This window comes from Kryptolebias marmoratus, linkage group LG24 (genome assembly GCF_001649575.2).
Source record: "Kryptolebias marmoratus isolate JLee-2015 linkage group LG24, ASM164957v2, whole genome shotgun sequence".
Taxonomy (NCBI): Eukaryota; Metazoa; Chordata; class Actinopteri; order Cyprinodontiformes; family Rivulidae; genus Kryptolebias; species Kryptolebias marmoratus.
In genome coordinates, this window is record NC_051453.1 from 10,978,863 (window position 1) to 11,003,416 (window position 24,554).

General features: G+C 38.1%; 1 protein-coding gene across 2 annotated transcripts in view; it reads right to left on the minus strand.

Moving 5' to 3' along the window:
- The window catches only part of xpr1a (xenotropic and polytropic retrovirus receptor 1a), a 61,270-nt gene that overhangs the window by 17,499 nt on the left and 19,217 nt on the right, over window positions 1–24,554 (minus strand). For both annotated transcript variants that reach the window (XM_025003902.2, XM_025003901.1), the window contains one exon: window positions 3,213–3,314. In XM_025003902.2, coding sequence (XP_024859670.1) covers window positions 3,213–3,314 — 102 coding nt within the window. The remainder of the gene's footprint in view (window positions 1–3,212; window positions 3,315–24,554) is intronic.

Consider the following 24,554-nt stretch of genomic DNA (forward strand, 5'->3'; position numbering starts at 1 on the left):
TTATATGAAGCAGCCGCGTGGTATCAGTCAAACTGATTTAATATGTTCTGAGCCGTGCTGCCATCCTGAGAGTCTGGGAAAATCAAGGCCACGATGGCGGTCCAATCTGTCCTTAAATAAATAGAGTCACAGAGCCGACGCTCAGCGCTCACTGCTGACTTTCATGCTTTGTTGCTTGAACGCACCCTGACCCACATTCTCCCAATGTCACACTACCTGCCTCACAGGAAGCCCACACCTCCTTATTGACAGCTAAATTCAATGTCATCGCTTTGCTGGACTATTTGTAATAACATTTCTTGACAAAAATAGGAGGGAGGACAAAAAGGCAGGACACAAAGGGCTTGCCAAAAGGTGGTTTAGATTAAATCTGCATAAAATAAGACATTTATTTGTGTGTGGCTAATGAACCTTAAACACACAGCTTTTAACTGATGGAGGTTTAGTGACGCTTTTTGTTCTTCCTCAGCTTTCAGAAATAGACTGTGTAAACACCTGTTATGCGTCAACGGGAGTCTGCAAACCTAACTATTTTTTCTTTCTTTCCGGAGTATGTTAAACACATGATACCGAAGCTGCTGCCCAACAGGCTGGATTTTAGCGCAATGCAGCAGAATGGTTTTAAGAGGTCAAGGACCCCTTTCAGTAGGAGATACTGAAGGACAAAGTGATGTGGAGGCAGGTTCCTTATGTAAAGTCAGCACACAATTTATCTCCACCTCTCCACCACTCCAACAACCAGCTCAACACACACACACACACACACACACACACACACACACACACACACCATGAGATGCATCTATCTGTCAGACAAAACTGTATCTATTCTTGCTAGCCCCTCCTGTGTGTTGAGGATAAATAAACTGAGGGCAGGAGAGAGAGGATGATGTTTTCATACACAACATTTGAATTACCTCACACCTCCAGTCTGCTGAGGAGACAATGACTCACTGACTGTAACACACCAGTCCTGTCTACCACAGTCACCCTCAATTATTTAATTAGACTACATAATAGTTCTATTGTTTCCAGTTTATAAGCAGACAACAACACTGTTTGTAGAGGTTAGGAGATTTTGTCATTTTAATACTGCACTGCTACTGTCCTGTCAAGGGTTTGTTTTGTGGAAACATACAATGCTGGGATTTATAGAAGAAAATGAAACAAATTCATAAAATATTGCTTAACAAGGTTTGTCCTCCATTGCAGAGAAAGTTTCTGGTTTAGTATGATGAGGACTGGAGAACATCCCATTGTTATTAAAGAAAAACTGCTGACATTCAAAGTCCCTTCATTATTTCTGTAAATAACATCTTGATAACAAAGTGGGCAGTGATTTATACCCAGTTTGTTTGCTGCTCTTGGCATCCATCAGCCTTTAATGTCCCATCATTATGAGCTGGGACAGTCTCTCTAGTTAACCTCGGCCCTCTGTTGACCTAGATAGTCTGCAGTTTTACAAATGGCCTCCAGAGGAAGAACTGCCAGGCAAGAACTACTCACTTCTCCTTGAACTGAAGTTCAATACTAGAAGGCAGACTTCTGCTACCAGAATATATTATGGTTATCGTCTCGTGTTACACATCACACACAATCTGCCTGGCTCTTTGAAATACACCCAGGCAGGGCTGCTCCTAGTTGAGCTGAATATCAATTAAAAAGGTGAGTCTTTAATTGCATTGGGAAAGTGTCTAAGGTTTGAGGACCTCTGAAGTGGATCAATAAATTATTTCTAGTTGACTATTTTGCATTGACTCATAAGCAAGTGTGAACGGATCTATAAAATCAGATTTTTGTGGTTTGCTGGATTGAAGCATTCAGCTGAGTGTTTGCACAAAGCAGGAAAACATCAACAATTATCTTCGGGAAGCAACTGCTTCTGCTGAAAGGCCATTTTTATACAAGCTGTAGTCCATCACTATTATTCACAAGTGATAAAAACCTTCCAGTTGTCAGTTTTCACTGGAGAGGCTGTCAGAGTAAGTTCATCCAGAGGTCTGATTGTGCAAAGCTGAGAGAAACTGCAAAAAAAACAAACAAAACAAAACCAGCTTCATACTCTCCAGGTCTAAGAATGGTAAAACTCACAAGCTTGGTGTTTGCTTTATCATAAAAACATTAAATATTTTGCTGCATCACTGCGTGACTGATCGGAGCTTCTTATCCATCCACTAAAATCTCTTCTGTAAAACACTTTAAACTGGATCTGAGACGCCTTCTGGCCGTCTCAGTGTGATTTCTGAAAGGACTGAAGCAGCAAGGTTGTTTAAAGTCAGCCCGCCGCTGTCACGTCTCTGAGCCGGCACGTGAGGTAGTAACAGTAAGAGTTGGCATGTGAAACAGTACGACGGCTTCATGAGTGCGATGTAGTGAGGACAAACGATCTGTGTGACCGGTCAGCCCTGAGATTTAGAAAGGAAGGTGTATTCCAATGGGTGGTTCTACTCCACTCCTTTGGTTCTGTGATGGCGGCTTCATTAATGAAAGCTCACATCTTCACTGGACACGGGAGGCTTGATTAGTGATTTATGAATGACCAGAGACAGATTAAAGAGAGACTTGTCTTTACAGCCATATCCAAGAACTGCTCTGTGAAAACGTCTTAAGACAGAATACATCTTTTTACCAAAAGCAGATGTTTATAACCCTAGTTTAGAGGATAAAAAGAGCTTCTGCACAGGTATATTCCAGTGAAACCACATTGGTTAGTCTTCTTCATAAAACTAAGTCATTTTTTAAACAAGAAGAAATTCCAACACTTTGTTTTCACATTTCAGACAGACATGAGAAATCTGGTTTCATCTGTGTTTAGAAGATAAAACAGAAATCTGCAGAATAATTTGCTCTGAGTCTCTTTAAAAAGCTCTTTTTTCTTTAAATCCTTTATTTAATCTTAATTTAAATGCATCTGAACACACATCAAAATAAATCTAGGTCTCCAATTCTTCCCTTATTACTACTTATTTCATTTGACAATAATATTAATAACGATGTGCACTTTTAAGGAAAAAATTAGATTATTTCTGCTGTTAAAAACTGAAAAGGATTTGGGTTTTATAATTGATTTGCCTGTTGTAACTATATAAAAGAAACTTTTGTAGATGCCTGCAAAATAATGTGCACTCTCCAAGTGCCCATCTGTGATCACATTGTGAGTTCATATATTTTCCTTTAATTAAAACATCAAAAGTACAAAAGCTAGTTATTACCTGAATAGAATGTGTTGATTTTCAGAAGCTCCTTTTCACACGTCTGGAAAAACCTCTCCTCAAACTTTGCGTAGTATCTCTTCACCGTGTCTTCATCTGTGACTGAAACAAAAAAAGAGACAAAGAAATTAAGTTTACTGTCTGTTTGCCCAAGAAAATAAATATACAGCACTGTTACACATCTGCACACCCAGAAACACTTGGGAGTTGACGGCTGGGGTTACTTATACGTTTATTTTATATTAAACTGGGAGGCTCAGAAGGATGAAACCATGTCATGACTGTCTATAAAGAATGATAAAACTAACAAAAAATAACTAAACAAAACCTAAATCTCTTAGCTCTGAATGATGCTTACTGTCAGACTTATTACTGGCAGAAACAGCGGAAAAGTGCAGGTTATTAAAAAGCAATCTTTTCAGTAACTGTCTGTATTTCTTTATGGTTGATGGGTGTTCAGCATAAACATGAATTCATAGTTGAACTAGCTAGGCAGCTTCTCCCTGCCTCATCTCTTTGAAAAAACCCTGCATGTCTTTTTTTAGGTCCAGACAATTGAATCAGCATTGATGCTCAGTCTCAAATAATCTGCCTCATTCACACCAGGCTGCCTGACACCTGACAGAGCCCAGACTGGAGCTAATGGACCATTCACTAATGTGAAACTGTACTTTAAAAGATGCATGTTAAATGTACACATAAAGAAACTAAAAATATACCAAACATTGTTTGACATCGTTTACTTATGTCAGAAAATCTTCACTGAGACTGCCCTGAATGTATCGAAGGAGCAACAAACCAGAGCCACAGTAATGACAACACATCTGATTTTTCTTTATACCGAACCACTACACAACAATCGATCCACAATATTTGTCATTATTTTATTATTATTTATGGAGTCCAGTTCTTAAAGCTGCAATAAAGCTCTTATATCTAAAATGAAATTTAATCAAAACACAAAAGCAGAGTCAGATCCAACAGTGCCATTTCTTTATAGAAGTCACAGAGTGAGCCTCAGGTTTCTATTTTAACACAGTAGAAAAAGATATCCTCAGGCAAAAATCTGCCAATAGTTACACACACAAAATCACAAACACAAGCAGCAAATTTCAAAACAAAATTGTGAAGAAAAACTGAAAATGCTATGCCATATGCTGATTTAAGATAGCAATTGAGATAATTTAAATGTGTTTAGGAGGTTTAAAGTTTTCATTATCTTTTGAAGCACAAAAAAAGATTTCCTACCGTAGAAAGCCACACACAAGGCTGAACGTGTGTAAAACTAACTTGTAAAGCATTAAAACCCCATGAAGCTACACAAAGCTGATATCGTTTTATGAAAATAAAAATAGAATAGACAAATGGTAGTTTTAAATATGAAAAGTGTTATAGTTAACATCATCTATAATGGGTTCCAACTATAAAATGATCTATTTTGTAAAACTTAACTCCAAAGTCTAGATAAAGAAAAGACATTACACAGGATAAACAACATTCAGCTCAGAAAACATGATTTAAAAAGTACAAAAATCCAATTTCCCTTGAATGTCTGTATCTAAAAAGAGTAGATTACAGCACTATACCTCATACCTGACATCCCAGTTAATTTCATTTTCAGAACAATAATAATACTGTCAAGTTACACATTTAAAACATTTATTTTAATAATAAAAAACAGCCAGTGACAAAGGTTTCCAGTGTAAATAATTGTTTCTCTTACAAAGCCCAAGAATATTCAATATGCTTCTTAAAATGAAAGGTGGGATTTTATTCTTCAGTAATAACAGATAAAAAATGTCAGAAATATTAAATGTAATTTGAAGATGTAATGTTATGATATTTGGTCAAACCTTGTGTTTTTGTGTGTAAAAATAAAGTAAATATTTTACACCTTAAACAACTGTCTGTCAGTTCTGTGGGTGCTGTGTCAACACTCCTTTTTGTTTATTCAAGAGTCGTAATAAGAGATATTTGAAATGTTTATACAAGAGAAAAGTATGTTTTTTTAATCTATTTTCTCCCACCTGGGTACTGGCAGAGTGTTGGAAAGAAAGGCGTAGTGTTTCAGGTTGTTGTGTTTCCACCTGGCTCTTGTTTTCTCCTGCTGACCTGTTCACACAGGAGCAGAGTAGTGATGTGTGTACTGTGTGAGTACTTGTACAGAACGGGTTCTCATCACTCCGTGTTGATTGTTCACATGAGTGAGAACAAAAGGAACAACATGGGGAAGAGTTCATCTTTGAATTCAACCCTACAGCTGTGCGTTTTACTGACAGAAGCAGAGATCTCTTCAGTAACAACGCCGCTGTTTCTCCATCGATTTTGTCATTTATCTCATTTTGACTAAACACATCTTACAGTTACGCTCCCCCACTTCTTTATCCACAACCTAAAATTACCTACAGTGTAGAGAAAATTCATAAAAATGTCTTTTCCCAAAAGCAACAAACAAATGAGGATGCAGTCAAGGATTTGGTGTCTTTCCTAAGAATACAGCTTTTAAGCCTGAAGCTTTGATTTCTGCCCTCGAACAGGTAAAGTATTTTCAAAATGAGAAGTGAAATGTCTTCAGAAAACAAGAAAGGAAATCAAATTGCCTTCTGTAGGATAACCTCGATGTGGATGAGAATCTATACCAACCTTTGTTTGAAAGAAAACCTCTGCAGCTCCTGTGTGACTGACAACAATTACAGACATTATGTGTTCATACAGCTACTGCAGGACGTGATGCTGGTAATGTTAGTTTTAATCTGTCAGCACACACAGCATGGTTTCTCATTATCTTTTCTCTGGATGGATGATAACAGAGTCAGAACATTTTAAAAAGGAATAAAAGAGACAACCTTTTTTGATTCTCTTCAGTCCATAGATAATTTTCAACCACATGCAAATTCAATCTGTTATTTCATTCCTTTACATGATATCAAAATGACTGTTATTTACTTAAGGTTTATTTCTGTTTTTGCTGAGATGATGATATTCTCTGCATGTGGCAGCTCTGTGGTCCTCAGGAGGAAAACTCAATCGAAGCTAAAAGGACGTATCTCACTGGGCTGAGACTGTTGGAGGCTAGTTTGCAACTCAAACCTGAATAAATAGTGCACGAAAACGCAAACATTTTCAGCTGCAGTACTGCTGGATTGTTTGTGTTTGCATCAAAGTGGCCGCTGAACTGTGTGGCTGCATTTTGCGTGACCAGTTTTTGAAATTACAGCTTGCAAAACTGCATCCTAGGCCGTGCACGTTATTTCACTGCTCATCCCTGCCCGTATTCTAACTACCTCGACTCACTTTGTAACTACCATGGTCGACGCCCCCATGTTTATAATTTAATCTGCTGGAGTACACTTTTGAAATGACCCGGTTTTGAATAATTATCATTTAATATTGGTGTAATTTTTAGACCTGGACATGTTTTCTGTCAGAGGAGAGCTACAGTGCAGGAGTCAAAACACAGCTCTGGTGCTCTTGAGATGAGTTTGAGACACTTCTGACAACTCTGACTATTTTCAAACAATCATTTTGAAAAAGATGGCTAGGCTCTACAATTTAAGCAAGGAAACTGAGAACCCCCCGCTAACATCATGAGACTCCGGAGTCTGCCATTCTTCAACTAGTTGCCAGGAGTCGCAGCCCAGAGTGAGATACTGCCGTGACCTACAGACAGCAGGGTGCAAAGATGACCCCTCCAACACGTCCTCCAGCCAGTGTCAAAAGGTCTGCTGCAGGATAATAAACGAAAATTGCTGTCCAGAAACTGTCCTGGATGTCCTGGCATTGTGTGTCAGAGAGAGTTTCAGCGCTGTAGTGAGGAATAAAGAGGCTGGTCCTGTACTGATGTACAGTGATGCCTTCTGCTCCAGTGAGAACCTAAACACTGCACTTCTCCACGTTCTGGGAGTTACAGTACTACAGTACTACTACAGTACATTCAGGATGGCTGCAACTAAAATGCTTTTTGGTGCTGAACCATCCAGGGCAGATCATTTATAGCAGCTGGGTTTCAACTTTTTATTAAGGATTTAATTCATCCAAAGCAAGAGAAAAATCAATACATGATTTAATTACATTTAACAACATTTAATGACTATAAACCACAGGCATGCAGCCATGAGGCCCACAATTCAACCCTCCCAATCAGGCTGATAAATAAATTATACAACTAAATTCTTTCTGAAGTCAGAGCAGAAAATGATATAAAATGTGTTTAGACTTGTTAAAAAACATTTAAACAACAGATTTGCATGTGTAAAAACAACAGTAAATAAACAGATTAGATTAAAATGCCCTGATATAGTAAAGCCAGTCCTGCATGTTGTTTTCATTCACTGGCTTCACGTTTTCAGACAAAGAATTGCGCTGGTAGCTAGAAAAACAACTCTTGACCTACAGTATTCCCAGGGCGGCTCGCAGAACGCAGACTCCCTCTCTCCGCTAACCCCTTCTTCTGTAGGTTGTATAAATAAATGATGAGACAGCTTCCCCCGAACCCTCCACTCACCCCCGAAACAGTTCCCTCACATACACACACTCCCCACCCCCAGCATTTTATATTCCTATACAGGCGTTGCATGAAGCGACCCTATAAAACCAACATATAAATCCTTCATGGACACACTCACAATGACCAGGAGGATTCAGAAACAAGCCGAACTGATGCAAACAAGCCACTTCACATCGCAGAAATGACTTTGTTTGAATTAAAATTTTGATTTTTAGGATAATAATGTGTTTTCTTTTTATCTGATGCTTTATTAAAAAGACAAAAGAAGGATAAAAATCCCATAAGAGGATGAAGAACAATAGTGTCCTTCCCTGATATCATCTGTCATTAAACCGGGACCATCGGGGAAAGAGCAGAGAGAACAGAACATCTCTTCATTTAAAACAATTACACACATAAAGACACCTTCCACAGATTACACTCGCCTCTTTTAAAGCCCCATTTATCCCATTTAATGACACCTCATTGATAACACTATTGTCAGGGGGTATGAGAAGGCCATTACATTATGATTGTTTCTGTGGTGGATTCTCTTATCTCCCCCCTGCAAGCACAGGTGTAAATCACAAACAGAGAAAGACAAACTGAGCTATAAAAGAGAATAGGATCATTCATGTTAATCTGGTGGGACAAGAGGAGTGAATGCTGAAAACATTTGATTTCTTTTGGCACAACACTAAAACCGGCTCGACACCCCCCTTCTCCCCTCCATCCTTCCGTCCCGCCTTTTTTTCTCACTTATTCCCCATTCAGCCCTCGAGCCACAATTAATTCTACCAATCATCTCTCTCATCGAGGCCAGGGGAGCATTAAGAATGCACACTCTGTGCGCTAAGATGCCAGCCCGCGAGGACCGGAGGCAGGATGAGGAGCCGCCGTCGCTCCCAGACCGGTGTATATACCATTTATCCTACAAGACTGCAAACTCAGCACCTCCAAAAAATAAACTACATCCATGCAGAAAAGTGAATGTTATATGATAAAGAGAGTCACACATCCAACATATTCTGAGAAGTGTTAATATCTTTGTTTTGCCTGTCTGTGGGGGGGATGAAAGAGACATGAGGGGCACATCTGATGGGAAAATCACCAGCAGTCATGTGAATAACAGTGAAGAAGCAGGAGGCCAGATGGGGTGTGAGATGATCCCAGGAACCGGAGGGAAAAGAAACAACACCCAAATACTCTGGAAAATGATATGGAAGCTTAACTCTCAGAGAACGATAGAGATGGAGATAAGATGGAGTATATGAGAAGAAATCTGATACAGGAAGAGATACAGACAGTTTTAAATGTGGAGAGCTTTAAATGAGAAAAAAGCTGCAACATCTCTGAAACTGAAGGAGGATGATAAACACTGAGGATGATTAAAGAAACTGGGTGAGTAACTGAATTAATTAATGTGAAAAAATTAGAATAATTAAATGAAAATTACAATGATAAATAAGTTTGTTTGGACAAAGACCTTTTTAAGACTACATAAAGAAAAGCCATTAGTGGTAGTACTGGTGAGATACTTTCAGTGCTGGAAAATTAATTTGTTCACAGCATTAAAAATCCTGTTACAGTCGACTGTTTTCAATGACCTTTCAGCTCTCAGGAAAAACACAGCCATAAACAATAAGACTGACATTTGATTGAATACTTCATTTCCACGTTGAAATCAGTTTTACTAACTGCGTTTAGTAAAACTTATGTTTTTCCTGATATACTGAAAGCCCAATCAATGATTTGTGTTCATTAAAAACAGTTCAGTCAGATGAGGTATAAATCAACTCATTATGTCTGAACGGGATGCAAAACATGCCAATAAGAAACCTTTATTTATTTAATGTGCTTGTTTATTTGGAAACTTTTCAAACTCTTTAACATCTAGAAAAAAACAACTGTTTTTCTTCTGTGGCAATTACCTTCAGTCTTCAAACTAAAAACTGATGTTTATAAGAATATAGGTTTGCTTAACAAGCAAAGTTTCTGAACATGAACTGAAATGGGTCACATTTGTGACACAGGCTTGATTTGTCCACATAACTCCTGTAAAACATAAAATGAGTTCAATACCTGTGGCAGCATGTAAAATCTACCACATTAGCTACCTTTTATAAAACGTAATAAATTCCTGTATCTGGTACATGTCCAGATATATACACCTCAGGAGACTTCAAACGAAAGACGCACACATGTAGGGCATGTCATCACAAAAACAAAAACCTTTGTGATTACTCTTTAGTTTAGTGGAGGACTAAATGCGTTGTTCAAAGCAGAGAGAATGATAAATGGATATATGGGCAACGAGAAGATTAAATGAAGTAAAAGAGGACAGAGGAGGAAAATACGCCACAAAAACTTCCCATCAAACAAACAGCAGGACATTACCGACCAAGAGGCTGATGGGAAACTTGATCAATGCTGTCTTTAAAAAGTCTCTGCATATGTTTTAGGCTGAGTCACTCCCTGTATCAGTCTATCTGGATCGTCTCTCTCTCTCTTTTCCTTTCTTCTCAGCCTTTTCTTATTTTACTAAGCTACCGCTGTGAAGTTTTATCTCTGGCAGACAGAGCGAGGGGAAAGTTTGACCCAGACCTTTCTGTCTCCCTGCCAGCGCTGAGAACGGGGCCTTGAAGATCAGAGCATGTTTTCTGAGAGTCTCACTGACTTCCTGCATCTCTCTGCAGGTAGATGGAGACTGCGTGGAAAAGGCAAACTGATAACAGTGTGGATTCACTGAGTGAAATGTTAGACTTTTTCTTAAACCTGTGAGATAAAAACTAAAGAAAAAAAAGCATCTGTTTAATTCTGCTATGCAGATATCCAACTTTGCAACGTCTACTAGAAGCAAACTTTGCTTTAATCAGTATTTATTAAATCTAAGTGCAATCTGAGTCGTCTCAATATTACCTTTTTAATCTGATATATACTTTCAATATCACATACTCACAGTCTGCTGGGATAATGTAGACTTTCTGCCTGGCAGCAGCCTAACACACAATGTGGATGAATATCGGTGTGTCAGTATGCAAGCTCACGTGCTGCACAGATTCCTCATGCAACAATAACTGAAGGAAATCTAATCTTTAAAGATCAGACCTGATTTCATAAAATTTCTTTTAAACTGAATCGTTTGTGTAAAGTCAGTCTGTAATATAAGCACGGAGTCTGCAAAGGTGCAAAATACTTAAAATAAAAACAGTAATTCAGTGGATGGATGTACTGTTTTCTTGTTGTTAAAAAGACAACAAGACCATAAATCTTTATTTGAATTTCACAATTACAACTTTTCTTTCAAATTCCTTTTTATTCTGATATTTGTAGCACATCTGGATTCTTTGGTACCACTTATTGTACCACCACTATAAATATCAATCATTTTAATATATTTATGTTTTGGACATTTTTAAATATTCAAACACACGATACACACATTCACTGTACAAAGAAGCCAAACCCTCATGTACAAATGAAACAAAAAAGTACAACAACACTGATATCAGTGTTAAACTAATTATTATACGTGCATCAAATGACCAAAAAGATGCAGGTTGAAGGATTTGCTCATTTAATCCTTCATTTGTTATTTTATACAGACCATTAAAATTCTACTTGCTATTGAGAGAACAAGAAAAAAAAGCAGAGTTTACATTTTTCGCTTGAAAATTAAAACAAAGAAACAATATATATAAAAAAAACTCGCTTTGTGTGAACCCTGATAGATCAACTAAGAATCTCTTCCTAAGACCGCCAAGTGTCAGATTAACCCCATTAGTCAGGGCTAGTCTACATGGTCATGGCTCATTAGAGGAACAATAAGGTTTATGCTCTGCTCAGCATTAGAAAACATGACTGATATTAATCATCATCTGCTCTGGAGAGAAAAGAGCATCAGACACTTAGCTTATGTCTCATTTTAACGCTCTGCTGGAGATGAAGCCTCTGACTGCAGCCTCTAATCTGTTGATTTAGCAACTCTTTCCAATCTTTCCACCTTAGTTGTCTCTTCATTACTTCTTCTTTGTCTCAGAATTCATCTTGTCTCTCACTCACTGATACTTTTCTCTCAATCCTTCCTCTTCACTGAGCTTGTTCACTGATCCACAGGCAGTCGAGTGAAAGGCATCCTGAACTCACTGCACCCATACGGAGAATAAAAGGAACAGAAGGATCACAAAGGAAGTCATCAGAGTCCCACTTAAAGCTGCATTGGACTACATTATTAATGAACTGTCTATTGTCAAAAGAAACAATATTGTAGGTTTACTTAGTCTGATGTGGTAATTTGTAATAAAGCCAATAAAAACAGCAGAACAGTGCAGCTGTCTTGAAGGCTTTACATACACTTACATCATCTTCATCAGAGCTGTTTTAATCCGGTTGGCCTGCTGTTTCATTTGCAAACTACAAGGAGAGAACTCTGGTCAGTTTGGCTAATAAAAAGCACTGAAAACAACACAGGAATTGAAATAAATTATACAACAGAATTAAGTCATGTGCATCCTTAGTGCACGATGGGAAACAGCTGACAAAGCTGATGGATGTACTAAGGAAATTATTCCTGTCACATCTGAAGCAGACCGAAGCCACATTACTACTCAGACTGACTTAATGAAAACTGTAGGCATTTTACTACAGAAAAACCAGCCTGCAACATGTAAATAAATCTAAAAGATGGTTTGGTTAAATATCAGAAAAACAAGCTGTATTGGTATTTTTTGCTTAAAATATAATTGAATATTTAACAAAATCATGTGGTGATTATAGTAGCTGCAAAACAGCACTTGCACCATAGAAGAAAATTTATTTAAGCATTGCACCTGGAGCCAAGAAGGCCTTTTGGAGGAAAGTGTATTTTTGACAGCTATAATAACACATTTCTCTGCTTGGAAGAAAATTGTTGCCCTATTTCAATGTCTTGTTGTGTGTGCTTGAATGTGTGTATCTTTATGCCCTATAAATGTACCAATAGACCTGCGTGAGTTTGAGTCTGTATGTGTATCCTGTTCCTATCTGAGCTGGTCGGCTGGGAGTGACATTGTCATTATCGACATCTTTTCCCGCTCCCCTGGAACCTGTAGCCATTAGCAACCGACTCCGGGAGTTGGCCTCTCCTCTGTTGCAGCCAATTGCTTTCACATCACTGAGTGACCGTGTGCACGCATGCGAATGAGCAGGTGTTCTGTTTTGGTCTGTGTGTATTCATGTCTGGACCAATGATGGTGACATGATTAAATGTGTCTGTGTTGATTATTTGATAAAATGCTGTCTCGCTGTTTCTGATTTATTCCCTATTTATTCCCGTGTAGGGGCAGATGTTACAGAAAGCATTATGTCCTGAAAGTGTCACAACAGTCACACATTTCATAGCAGATGTGCTGAACAGAAAACAGCACATCAGAAATAAGCACTCAGCATAAAATAATCAATAGGTGTTGATTAGGCCCACTCAGTACCTCTGTATCACATGGCAAGAACAGCCCTTTTTCTGTGTGCCTGGCAATCAATACTGGGATCTCTGGTTAGGCCATGCTGCACATCTCACAGAGTAGAGGGAAAAGAGCAGTACACATCAATGGCCTGTGAAATGAGAATGAAAAAGCACTGGTCCATGACAGATGGGAAAATAAAAATAATATTGCAGGACCATTTTCCCAGAATATGAATTAATCTGAATGTGTGCTCCGAAGACAAACTCAGCAAACTCAACGGCACCTGGTTGATGGGTCGTTATGAGAACTCATAGCTTTACGCTCTCAACCGTAACATAGCTGGGAAAATAAAGTTGTTTGCTCAAAGGAACCTTAGAAAGAGCTGAGAAAGTATTCACAACCCGTGCAACGGAAAACTGAAACTACACATCAGGTACTTGTGAGGAAATGAACATCAAAATCCTTTTATACTGAAAGTTCCTTTGGGATTGTGTGTGTGTGTATTTTTATTAAAAAAAAGGCTTGTCCATACCTGTTTTGAAATCTGTGGCTGTCCATTTATAAAAGCAACAACAAAAGAAACATTAAAACTATTTTACATGTTTTATTTGTTTGAATTCACATGATGCAAATATTGCCACAGATTTTGTTGATCTACCCTGCAAAATTAACATTAAAATTGATAATTGGTGATAATAAAACTATCTTCTGCACATTGGTCTCAGAAGATTATGTTATTGGTTATTATTTTTAAGAATTTTCACCTCATCTGCTAATGTGATAACTTATTTCATTCATTTGATTATTTTAAATGATGAAAAACACAACAAGATTAAGCATGGGCATTCAGAGCAAATTTGTGTAATTACACAGAAAAAAACATGTATGGAAAAATAAAGCACTTAGGAATGCTAATAAATGGTCTTGTTGCCATGGGAGTTAGTCATGTGACTGATCACTTGTCCACCGTGATGTAAGCGTGTGTGTGTAGGAAAGGGAGAGATCATATATTATAGCTACATTACTGGCTGAAGCGCGGGTTTAATCAGGCTGGTAATGTATGCAGGGTGGGCTGATGGAGGAAGGTCCTCTGGGAGCTGTAGCTCTTTGTGTTTCTCAAACCCCTCTGGACCACGACAACCTCTTCTTCTAACCCCCACATCATCGTCTCCCCACTACCATTAACATTTCTGTTCACATGCTTATTTCCTCTCTCCTCCTTCCTAGATGTAGGAGATTGGAACAAAACAAACCAATTTGTGAATACACACCTGTATGTTTGGTGAAGAGACGACTCCCCTCCCTCCTTCATGATAGATGTGACAGATAGCGCCCTCATGGCTGCTGGGAGCCCCAGCCTAGCTGATGGCTTATTCATTACAGCAAGCTTCAATTGTCCTTTAAGGACCCTAAAATGCCACAGAGAGAAGCTGCTCAGCACATCCAACCTTTATTTTGATGGATGGGGCGGTACCTGCCAGCACAGATCAACAGGTACCGACCATGTTGTTGCTTGTGCAACAAGGCAACAGACCGTGTTAATTCAGGTAGCTGTTGGCCTGTCACAAGAGTGGAATTGATTACAATTTTTTATATGCCACTAATTAATTACAACGTAAATTTAAAGCAAATTAATCATAGTCTTTGTGAGTATACATATAAAATTGCACATTAAATCAGTAAAGATAAATGCATCTTAAAGTGATTTTATTTTAATATTTAAGATTTGTGGAAGATTCCTCATGAACTCAGTAATTTCTGCTCTCCGTCTGCTCACACAGCAAACATGTTTAATGCATTATTTGATCTTATTGCACAAAGAAATAAAACAAGTATGAACGTCTTCATGTGCATCTAAATATAATAAAAGTAAAAACAATGATGACTATATGAAAGTGTCTATAGAATATCTGCAGGCGTATGTTAACAACAAACAAAGACAGACTGAATTTATTTCATAAATTGTGCTCCAGTGGACTTACAGGCTTACTGTAGGAGCTGCATTGGATTTCAGCCCCTCATGAGGTGTGTGAGACTGTGCAGCATGTTGTTCACATCTGAGCTTTTGACACTTTTGATTGTCTACCTGCAGTTCTGAGGTCTAGAGTGTGCTTTGAACAACAGTGCTGTTAGAGCCCATTTTAAGGAGAGAAAAAGTACACATGGCCTTCTGCACACTTGTAAAATCAAACTGTACAGAAGGAAGAGCACAGACTTACACATGTACCTTCATGATTGTCTAAAAGGAGCTGAAAAAGACACACTTGTCCCATTTATCAGTATTTGCATCTATGCTGCTTCAGGCAAACACAGACTTCAGGCAATAAGTGCTGGTAAGTTCATCTGAGAGCAGGTATAGTCTCAATTATATTAGTCTCCTCACCAGACATTTCCTACATACCACTTCCCGCAGCTGTTTGGTGTGTTTATAAATGATCCAAAGCTCCTCCAGTGCTTCCTCTGTATCAGAGGTAGCAGTGACAGAGCAAAGGTCCTGTGTGGGCTGGCAGGCTAAAGAGGAGTGATTACAGTCGAGTGGCCTTCGGCCCCGGGGACAGAAGATGGATAGAGGCCAGAAAACAGCAAGAGAAAAACATAGCACCTACTAAGAGAAGGACAACACAGTGCTGAGAAAAGGAAAGCACAGATGGATATTTGAAAGGTTTAATTTGCCACATATATTGAAGCTTTCCTAAATGAACCTTAATATTCTAAAATTAAAGGATAAATAGGGAAAACTACAAAAAAAAAGTTTTTTCCTTTGCATGTAATAAAAGAATCTGTTTAATTTGCAGTCAGCAGAAATCATCACAGCGCTTGTTTTTAAAGAGACGTGCTCGCAGCCTTAATTTCACTAATTTTCTGTTCAGCGCATGAAAGTGGAGGATTTAGACTTATCTTTGCAAGTCCTAATTAAAGACACTGTCAGTCGTGTACTGGTGTTCAGTGATTGGTTTGCTTGCTGTGTACATTATTGAATGAAAAGACAGTATTGAGTCCTTTGTTGTATTACCATGGATACAGACGGATGCCATTCTTCGGGAATTCAATAAACCCAGTTTGTCTTATTGAAAAATCCCAAACAAGCTAATATTTGGGTTTATATTATGCCTAATGACACATTTATACATAAAGAAAAAAAGCACAGCTCCTTCTCAACAAATTAATTTGAGTGACTGATTAATATGTGTCACCCATAACATAATGACCATGACAAGTAAAGTGCTCATCTTGTTAAAACACAATGTTTTGTTGGTATCAGCTACTGTACATTTTGGGATTTACATCAATATTATTTTCAAATTTGCCACCAGTGTAAACATTTTTGCAAACCAGTCAAACGCGCTCCACCTGCCACCTCAATCTCACCTCAACAGGACAGAAGTGAGCTCATCAAAACCTCGTTAGGAACGGATCAAAGAGCACAACAACTCATCTGAGGTGTCGGACACCACACTCCTCAAATGTCAGTCTAATGGTATCTGATGGCATCTGTAGAAACCACAGACTCATTGCTAAAGCCCCCTCACCAGACACCCCAGGAAACAGACAGGTGGTCTTTGTCTGTGACTGATTAGGGCTGTTTTGAGGATAAAACAAACAATGTCTCTTATGTCTAAAACGAAAGAGCCTTAGATTTGAACTGAAACACAAGTTTCTATTATAAAAATTGTGGGGAGCGTGAAGCTCCTGCTCCTGCTCCTGCTTCGTCTTCACTGACCTTTATCAGCTGAGCCATGAGGGAATGAGATTGTGATTATTAGTATTCTAATGGCATCCTAATGCCATTTAGAAGAACACCAAGGGAAAAGAAATTGATCTTTCTTTGCTCTTGACGCATACATCTCTGAATGCGTGTGTGAGACTTTGTGCTCAGTTCAGACAACTGCTGTGAGTGTGATGGACCAAGCACACAATGGATGACAATGACACACAAGGTGAAAGGTTAAATCTTCATATTTCTGCTGCTGTTTACCTACTGAGCAGGAACCGCTTCCAACACGTTAGATACACACATGCACACTCCATTCCTCATCCAACAGAGGGGAGATAAAAGAGCCTGTAGCTGTGCTGGAGGACTGGAGTTGAGGAGTGAGGGGGTGGGTTCATCCTGCGTGATTGAAAGGGGGGTTCAGAGAGTGTGGGCGACTGACAGATAGACAACAAAAGGCCCGCACTGCCCCAAAGTTCAAAAAAGCCCTTTCAAGAGAGCATCAACCACTGCACACACAAACATGCAAGCATATGGCAAAAAATATGGTCTCACTGAATCATCTGTTTTCCACTGGAAGAAGGATTTTTTTCACACGCCGTGGGTGTAGCTGCAGATTAAACAAAGCCCTGCAGTTTATGTAAATTTATAAAACAGTTGTAATAATTATGTCTTCTCCTTTATGTAACCAGTGCATATTTAAGAGTGTGACTCATTAGACATACAAAGGTTTTTTTTTATTCCTCAACAACACAAGCACATAAAAAGAAGAAAAAAACACATTTCTTCCTCAATGCTATTATTTTTGGCTAAAATAAACAACTTAATTTTATTTTTAAGTGCAATCAAGGTCTAAGAAAGTTAGAGTTATTATGTGATCCATCAAGAACCCAATTATTGACCCAATCAGCATGAAAAGAGGCATTAAAAAAGAAAGATGACCAACAGAAGAGCAAAACAAACTAGAAAAGGGAAAAAAAGATTTCATACAAGTTTGAAGGATAGCTGCTGCGTCAAAACAACAACAAATGCTTTTTAAATTACTATTGCAGATGGCATCATTCCTTGTAGAGAACAATTATCTCTAATGTCTGTTTTTTCAACATCAACAACATCTGTTTCTGTTGGTGCATACAGACTCATACAGTGAAATTTACACACAACAAGTGCTCCGTTCTCACCAATTTAAACAACTACATCATAATTTTACAAAATAGATGCAGCTTTGAAAATCTTTTAATCAAAAATGAAGGTTATTCCTAAAAAGTTTTCCTGTTTAGTTCTAATACAAGAGAAGTACATAATTTGAATTATGCAGAAGCAAAACTACTGAGACAGAAGTGAGAAAAATGGCAACAGGCTGATAAACCAGGATCCAATTTCTGATCCCAGGAAATCCTCAGACTTTTAGCCCAGGATATAAAACCATGTCAGCTCCTGAGAAAATGTCTCAAAGGAACAAGAGGACAAAAGTTCACATGAACACTTGTGCAGGCCAACATTGCTAAAGCACTGCTAACAGTTCAGTCGTAAGCATAAACTTTAAATAGAGAGTAAAATCTGAATCCTTAAATTTGAATATTTAAGGCTTTATTCCAACAAAACTTTGGTGACATCCTTGGGAAAAATTAAGTAAAACTAAATCTGCATCTGAAAGCACAAACAAACTGATCAGTGAATACTTTTTTTGAAAACACAAGCAAACATTATGCATGTTTTTGTATACAAAGTTAATACTGAATTTTATATTTTTTGCTTAGTCTGTCAGAACTGATACAAGTGTTTTTAATAATGCATAATCTACAAATTCTGTTTGTATTCTTCAAATTTGCTCCAGTGTGGTTATAACGCTTCTAAAAATCAGAAGAATTAAAAGTAAATTGTTGTTTACCACATGAAGGCAATGATCCTACAACTCAGTGTGATGCATATTACAACAATATAAATACATTTAGAGACAATAAATAAATACTGATAAGATCAGAGTTCACATCCCAGACTGTTCCATGAATTCTGCCATAAAACATTGATGTAATGCTTGCAAAAGATAATTATGTTAGTTATTATTAATGAACAATAAAGCAATGACAGAGAAGACTTTGTGCCTTTCTTTGAAAACTATCTACATACATTTCTCTGTATCTTAGTTATAAAACTGCTTATTTATCAACCTATATAATATAACTACCCATTAAGTAAATTAAACATAATTTTAATTGGTAATTAGTTTTTTCTATTCTTTTGCAACTCTCCAAAAATGTGTAAGAAAGGGGAAAAGTAATGCAGTACTTTTACCAATGCAGAATAAATTTATTATCTACAGAACTTAAGAGCTGAATGCACGATTCTGGGAGCTTTACAGCACGCAATGATTGATCTGAAAAAAACACTTTCGTTGGACAGAATTTACATAATTGTAGCACTTATCGCACCATCACGGAGAAAGTGAGTGGTACCCCGCCCAGTGAGAGAAGAGTTGTCAAGGCAACTGAGGCGAGGGTTCAACGGGAGCATGGCACCGGCCTTGAGAGAGAATCAGGGAGGGAGTGGCTAAGGTAGCTGAGGTAGCAAAAACAATGTCAACACTGGCAGCTGAGCTGAAGTCACACAGGGGTTTTTCCTGTAACATGCACATCAAAGTGCAGGAAGGTTAGGTCTGCTTCGATAATTGCTCATACAAATAGATCCTCTTGAAATGTGGATCTAAAATGCTTCTGCTGCTGTGAAAAACAAAAATGTAAAGTCGCAGTGGTTTCAGAAATTTCACAGTGAAGCTATTTAACTACAGTTCAGTTGACAAAAACCATCTGTTGGTCTGTTTATGCTTTGTTGGCCACTCAACTGACCGCTGAGCACATTAAGTTTAATGAGATAATTTACTCAGTGTGTTTACACCTAAACAACTGTGGCTCTCTGTTATTATTCACTTTGTTTTTATTCCTAAACGAGTCTCTATTCTGGTCTTTATTTTAAAGTGTCCTCCAGCCACACGACTTCTCCCTCAGTAAGAAACATGCCTAAAGAACAGAGGACTATCTGATGTTTCTCGCTGTGAAACGTTGTGTGTGTGTGAGATCAACATTGTGACTGAAATACAAATCAGAAGCATGATAGAAGTCTGCGGCCAAACTCCCAGAGAGACGAAAACAAACCACAAACCACCTCGCAGGGCCCCAAACACTGATACATACTGACTGCAGAGAGGTGGCACTAACACCAGCTCGTATAAAAACAGACCACAAGTGTCCAGGAGAATGTGCAGGCATGGGGTATTCTGTCTGGCCACCAAGGAAAATAAATTAGCAGGCAGTCTGCTGGGCTCAGAGTTTGGATTACAGCCAGAGTATGCAGCCAGAAGAAATGATGCAGCAAGTGATCCGAGGCCTGCCCAGAAGACTTTGTTTACCTTGGTGATTCTGGCCCTGACAAGTCAACAAAATGACCACGTCTTACACAACAGAGATTACGTACACTCAGATAGTTGAGGAGTTTTCACATTAAAGGAATTCTAATGAACGCCTGTTCGTTTGTTGTTGACCGAAGTGTAAAAATGGATGAATGGAAACTGATGGTCACAGGGTGACAACATGAATCATGCTTTGAGGAATATAAATAACAAATGTCACAGTATATTTATAAGATATCCTGCTCTGAACTTGAAGAAGACATGCTACGCCCTTTTTCTCCAACGCTCTACAGCTCTGCTTTATTTGAAACTGGCCCTACAGTTTATCAATGCAAATGTAAATTTGGACACAAATTACACCAAACAACCCTAAAAACACAGTAGTAACCCAGGAAACAGAACATATAATACCCATCCTGAGAGCTTGCACTAGTAAACACTAAACTGATAGAATAATACTAACAATTTTATTCTCAAAGTTAAATTTCCATTGTTAGTTTGGCCATGGACTGTTGGTAAAGATGTATCTTTCAGACATAATCTCACCAGTAATGTGTTTAACTGGCCTAGATTAGAAAAACACGACAATGTAAAACATTTGTCCAGTTACCTGTGTTTTAGGCTTCTAAAGGTAAACAATAAAATGTACGCTTGTATGGGCAACATTTAATCTGTATTTATTTTTGTAAAAGCAGAACAACTTATTTGGTGCAGCGCAATCAATGATAAATTGAAAATCAGAATACCAATTTCCAAAAGAACCAAATAATAATAAAAAACATCAATCTAAGTCTGAGTGTTTTTGCCAGCATATTATACATTACGCAAATTACTGGTGCAGATCTATTTTCAAACATATATTTATTAAGTTACATTAAATGTATATCTGCTGATGAGACAAAGACAAATTCACATGCTTCTAATGCAGTGTATCTTGAAGATGAAGATGTTTTAGGATAAAGATGGAAGAGCGGACAAATCTGTTCAGAGCCAGATGTGTGATGTACCAATTTTATGAAAACAATTTTCTCTAAACACCTCATGAAATGACATATTTCAGTATTTTAAGGGGCACAGAATAAAATGTCTGGCTACTGTTTTCTTTAGTATTTTTGAGTAACTTCAGAACTCAAAATCTATGAAACAAATCACACAGAAAAGGGATTTTATTATACGTCTACTTTAGGACATAAACTCCCAGAGATGCTGCTGAATATTAGTATTATTGAGCTCTAGAAAACAATGTTTTAAGAAATGGTTTGAATAAGAAATTATGGGAAGTTGAGAAATGCTTTTACGATTTCATAAAAGTTGTGTTTTTCTATGGAAGTGCATTTCTTATTTTTCTTTTTTTTACACTGAAGAGGAGAGATAAAGAGATGCAGTGCTGCAGGGAATAACACAGATCCATTGCACAAGCGGATAAAGAAATCTTCAGCAGATTCAACAGATTGACACATTCCTCTGCAGAGCATTTATGCTGTCTGTCATTTTGCCAAGGCCACTAACACAGAGAGGGATGCTGTTTCCAGGCAACTGGGCAGCCTGTATCCAAGTCGAACCACTATTAGCCAATCACAAGCTTCAATTCCCACTTTAGCCAATCATGGTTGATGTCAAGCAGCTGCTATTCAGCAAGGCACAATTATCACAGCAGACTAACTCATACCTGTCTGATTGCTGAGGTAGCATGTGTAGCTCCATGAGGTTAAAACTCAATCACAGAATATCTTTACCTGGGCTACGAAGAAAAAAATATCTGGTTGTCTTGTGCTTTAGTTCCTTAATTATTCCAGTTTTAGGGTTACAACTTCACCAGCAAAGCTATAGGTTAAAGAGAGTAGGAAAGTTTTATTTTATGCTTTGTTTACTTGTTTATTTTTCTTTCTATAAACTTGTCATAGAGGTTTTTGTTTAACCTGATCTGTAGATATAGACGCTACCTACAAAAGGTAGATGAAGCAGTTTCTGCCACTCCAGTTCTGCACTGTCTCTCTCTTATACAAACATACACCCTTCACTCTGACAGACATAAGCTTGGGCAAGGTAATCTGTTAGCAGCCTAACGATGGCTGACAGTTCCTGTGATGCCAGGTTCGCCCTTTGTGTTTGATCATAAAGGTACAGTGGATGTGGCGCCTAAAGGGACATCTCGTCTGATTTTTCTCATTTTCCTTTTCTCTGATCTGCTACAAAGCAGCACAACACAAATCTTCTAAGTAAACAGTTTAGTGAATATCTCTGTAATGATAATTGTTTTCAACAGTTTTAGTTTTGCATTGGCTAAAGGTAATTAGCTGTGGCAGCCATCTTGAATTGACTCCAAGATTAATAAGTTGTAGATGTACATCGAATAAAAGTTTCACTGAAATCAACCCAGTGGTTCATGATATACTTTGCTAATAAACAAACAGGGTTTACTGTAACAATTAATACCAAAGCTTTAAGCATAGATGCTGTGCAATGTGTAGCACTCAAAGTATGTGTTGGGTATGATGCTCAGCTACTAACACACCAAATATTTTGCTTATTATCTTTAAAACAGTCTGAATTACAGACATTTTTGCTAAGGCCAATTAATTTCAGATGCCATCTTGAACTCTTGAGTCCTAAAGGTAAGCAGTTGTAGATGTAGGTCCAGTGATTACTTACACCAACATCTGTTCAGTGGTTTATGAGATATTTTCCCAAGATGAACAAATGAACACACACACACAAACAAACACACACAGGCAAAAACATCATTGCCCTTTTGCCATTGGTGGTCGGTGACAAAAACTCCACAAAAAACTTTACACATGGAGCCTAAAGACAAAATATGAAAGGTGGAGTCTTTTCTAAATTTAAAAGGCACTACAAATGAAATCCTAAAAAAGAAAAGCCACCTTCTCTGTAAAAACTAACCATCCACTTTCTTTTTACTGCAAGAAAACCAGGACAAGCTCTGACAATACAAGCTCCTGCTGCATGACATGCCGTGATATAGCTGAGCTTTTTGTGGTGATAGGAATAAAAGATGAGAAACTTTGGCTACTTAAAAAGCCATTTCAGTTAGTCTCTTTATCATGAGCTCAGAGCTAATAAGACCCTGCCGGAAACATCTGACTTAAACATCCTGCATAGTAACTACATATATTCAAGTATGAGTAAGATGTGTGTCTGAAAACACTGGTGAGAGTGACTGTGCTTATATGCGTCTCTGGGGTTTATAGATAGAAGCCACAGGGCTCATAAAAACAAGATAAGTGTTGTGTCAATAGTCCAAACTGAAACCATTAATCTAAGCAGAACAAGAGAACAGGCTTTTCTACTGCAACTGTGGCAGACGCCGAGAGGCCGCACTGCATTTGTAGATAAAACTCGCTATCCATTAACTTACAGGGTGGCCATTAACGGAGTGGGTCAGAGAGCTAACATTATAGTCAGAACACTGACTAAGGATGCTGCCATACTTTAAAAACCATCATCCCCCATGAAACTAGGCATGTTGCCTGAGATGTGTCATGTCAGGAATAGGAGTTGTGCACACTATTTATATACAGCCCACTACAGCTTCTCTTCTCAAATTCAAAGGCAAGTCCCAGCATTTAAAATGTCTGGTAATGATAGCCCCGCTGCTCACACACCAAACTTAAATCCTGTACAAACTCCTCAGATTACACATGTACAGTAGTACATATTGTCCTCTCGTTTCTCCAAGTAAAATAGGAATGACCTAAAGGTGTGTGCTCCATAAGACTTTGAGTGCAACTTAGCTGGTATAAAACTGGAGATGTACTTTTTTTAAGTCACAGGTCTATTACATGAACTGAAAGTAATTATAAAATTATATTATTCATGCTGGTTTGGGTGTGTATACCTAGTCTGCTTGTTGTGAGTAAACCAAGGTGTGTGTTGTGTAAAAATGTCCCTCCGGGCCACCGTGTTATTCCCACAACAGCAGCTGCAGCTTTTCGATAAGAGTCGCATAAAATGGCTTCACTTTGAAGACAAAATGAACTGCGAAGTTAAAAAGAAAAACACACTTACTAAATCCTAAACACACAAACACATTCAGTTTTGTAGTGTCTATTTAAAAACCTGAAGACTGGACAGCATAAAACAAGGCTTAGTCCTGCAAGAGAGAGAGAATGCATTTTGACCTAACTTTAGAAAATCCCCAGTCAGGTAGAGCTGATATTACAGTCAAAGCATCAATTTACCATCAGCAGTGTCCAGTTTATGCCTAACGTCTCAGTGGTAATACAGGTAGACTGAACGTATTATCAATAAAGCAATGCACAAGCAGCTGAGGGAC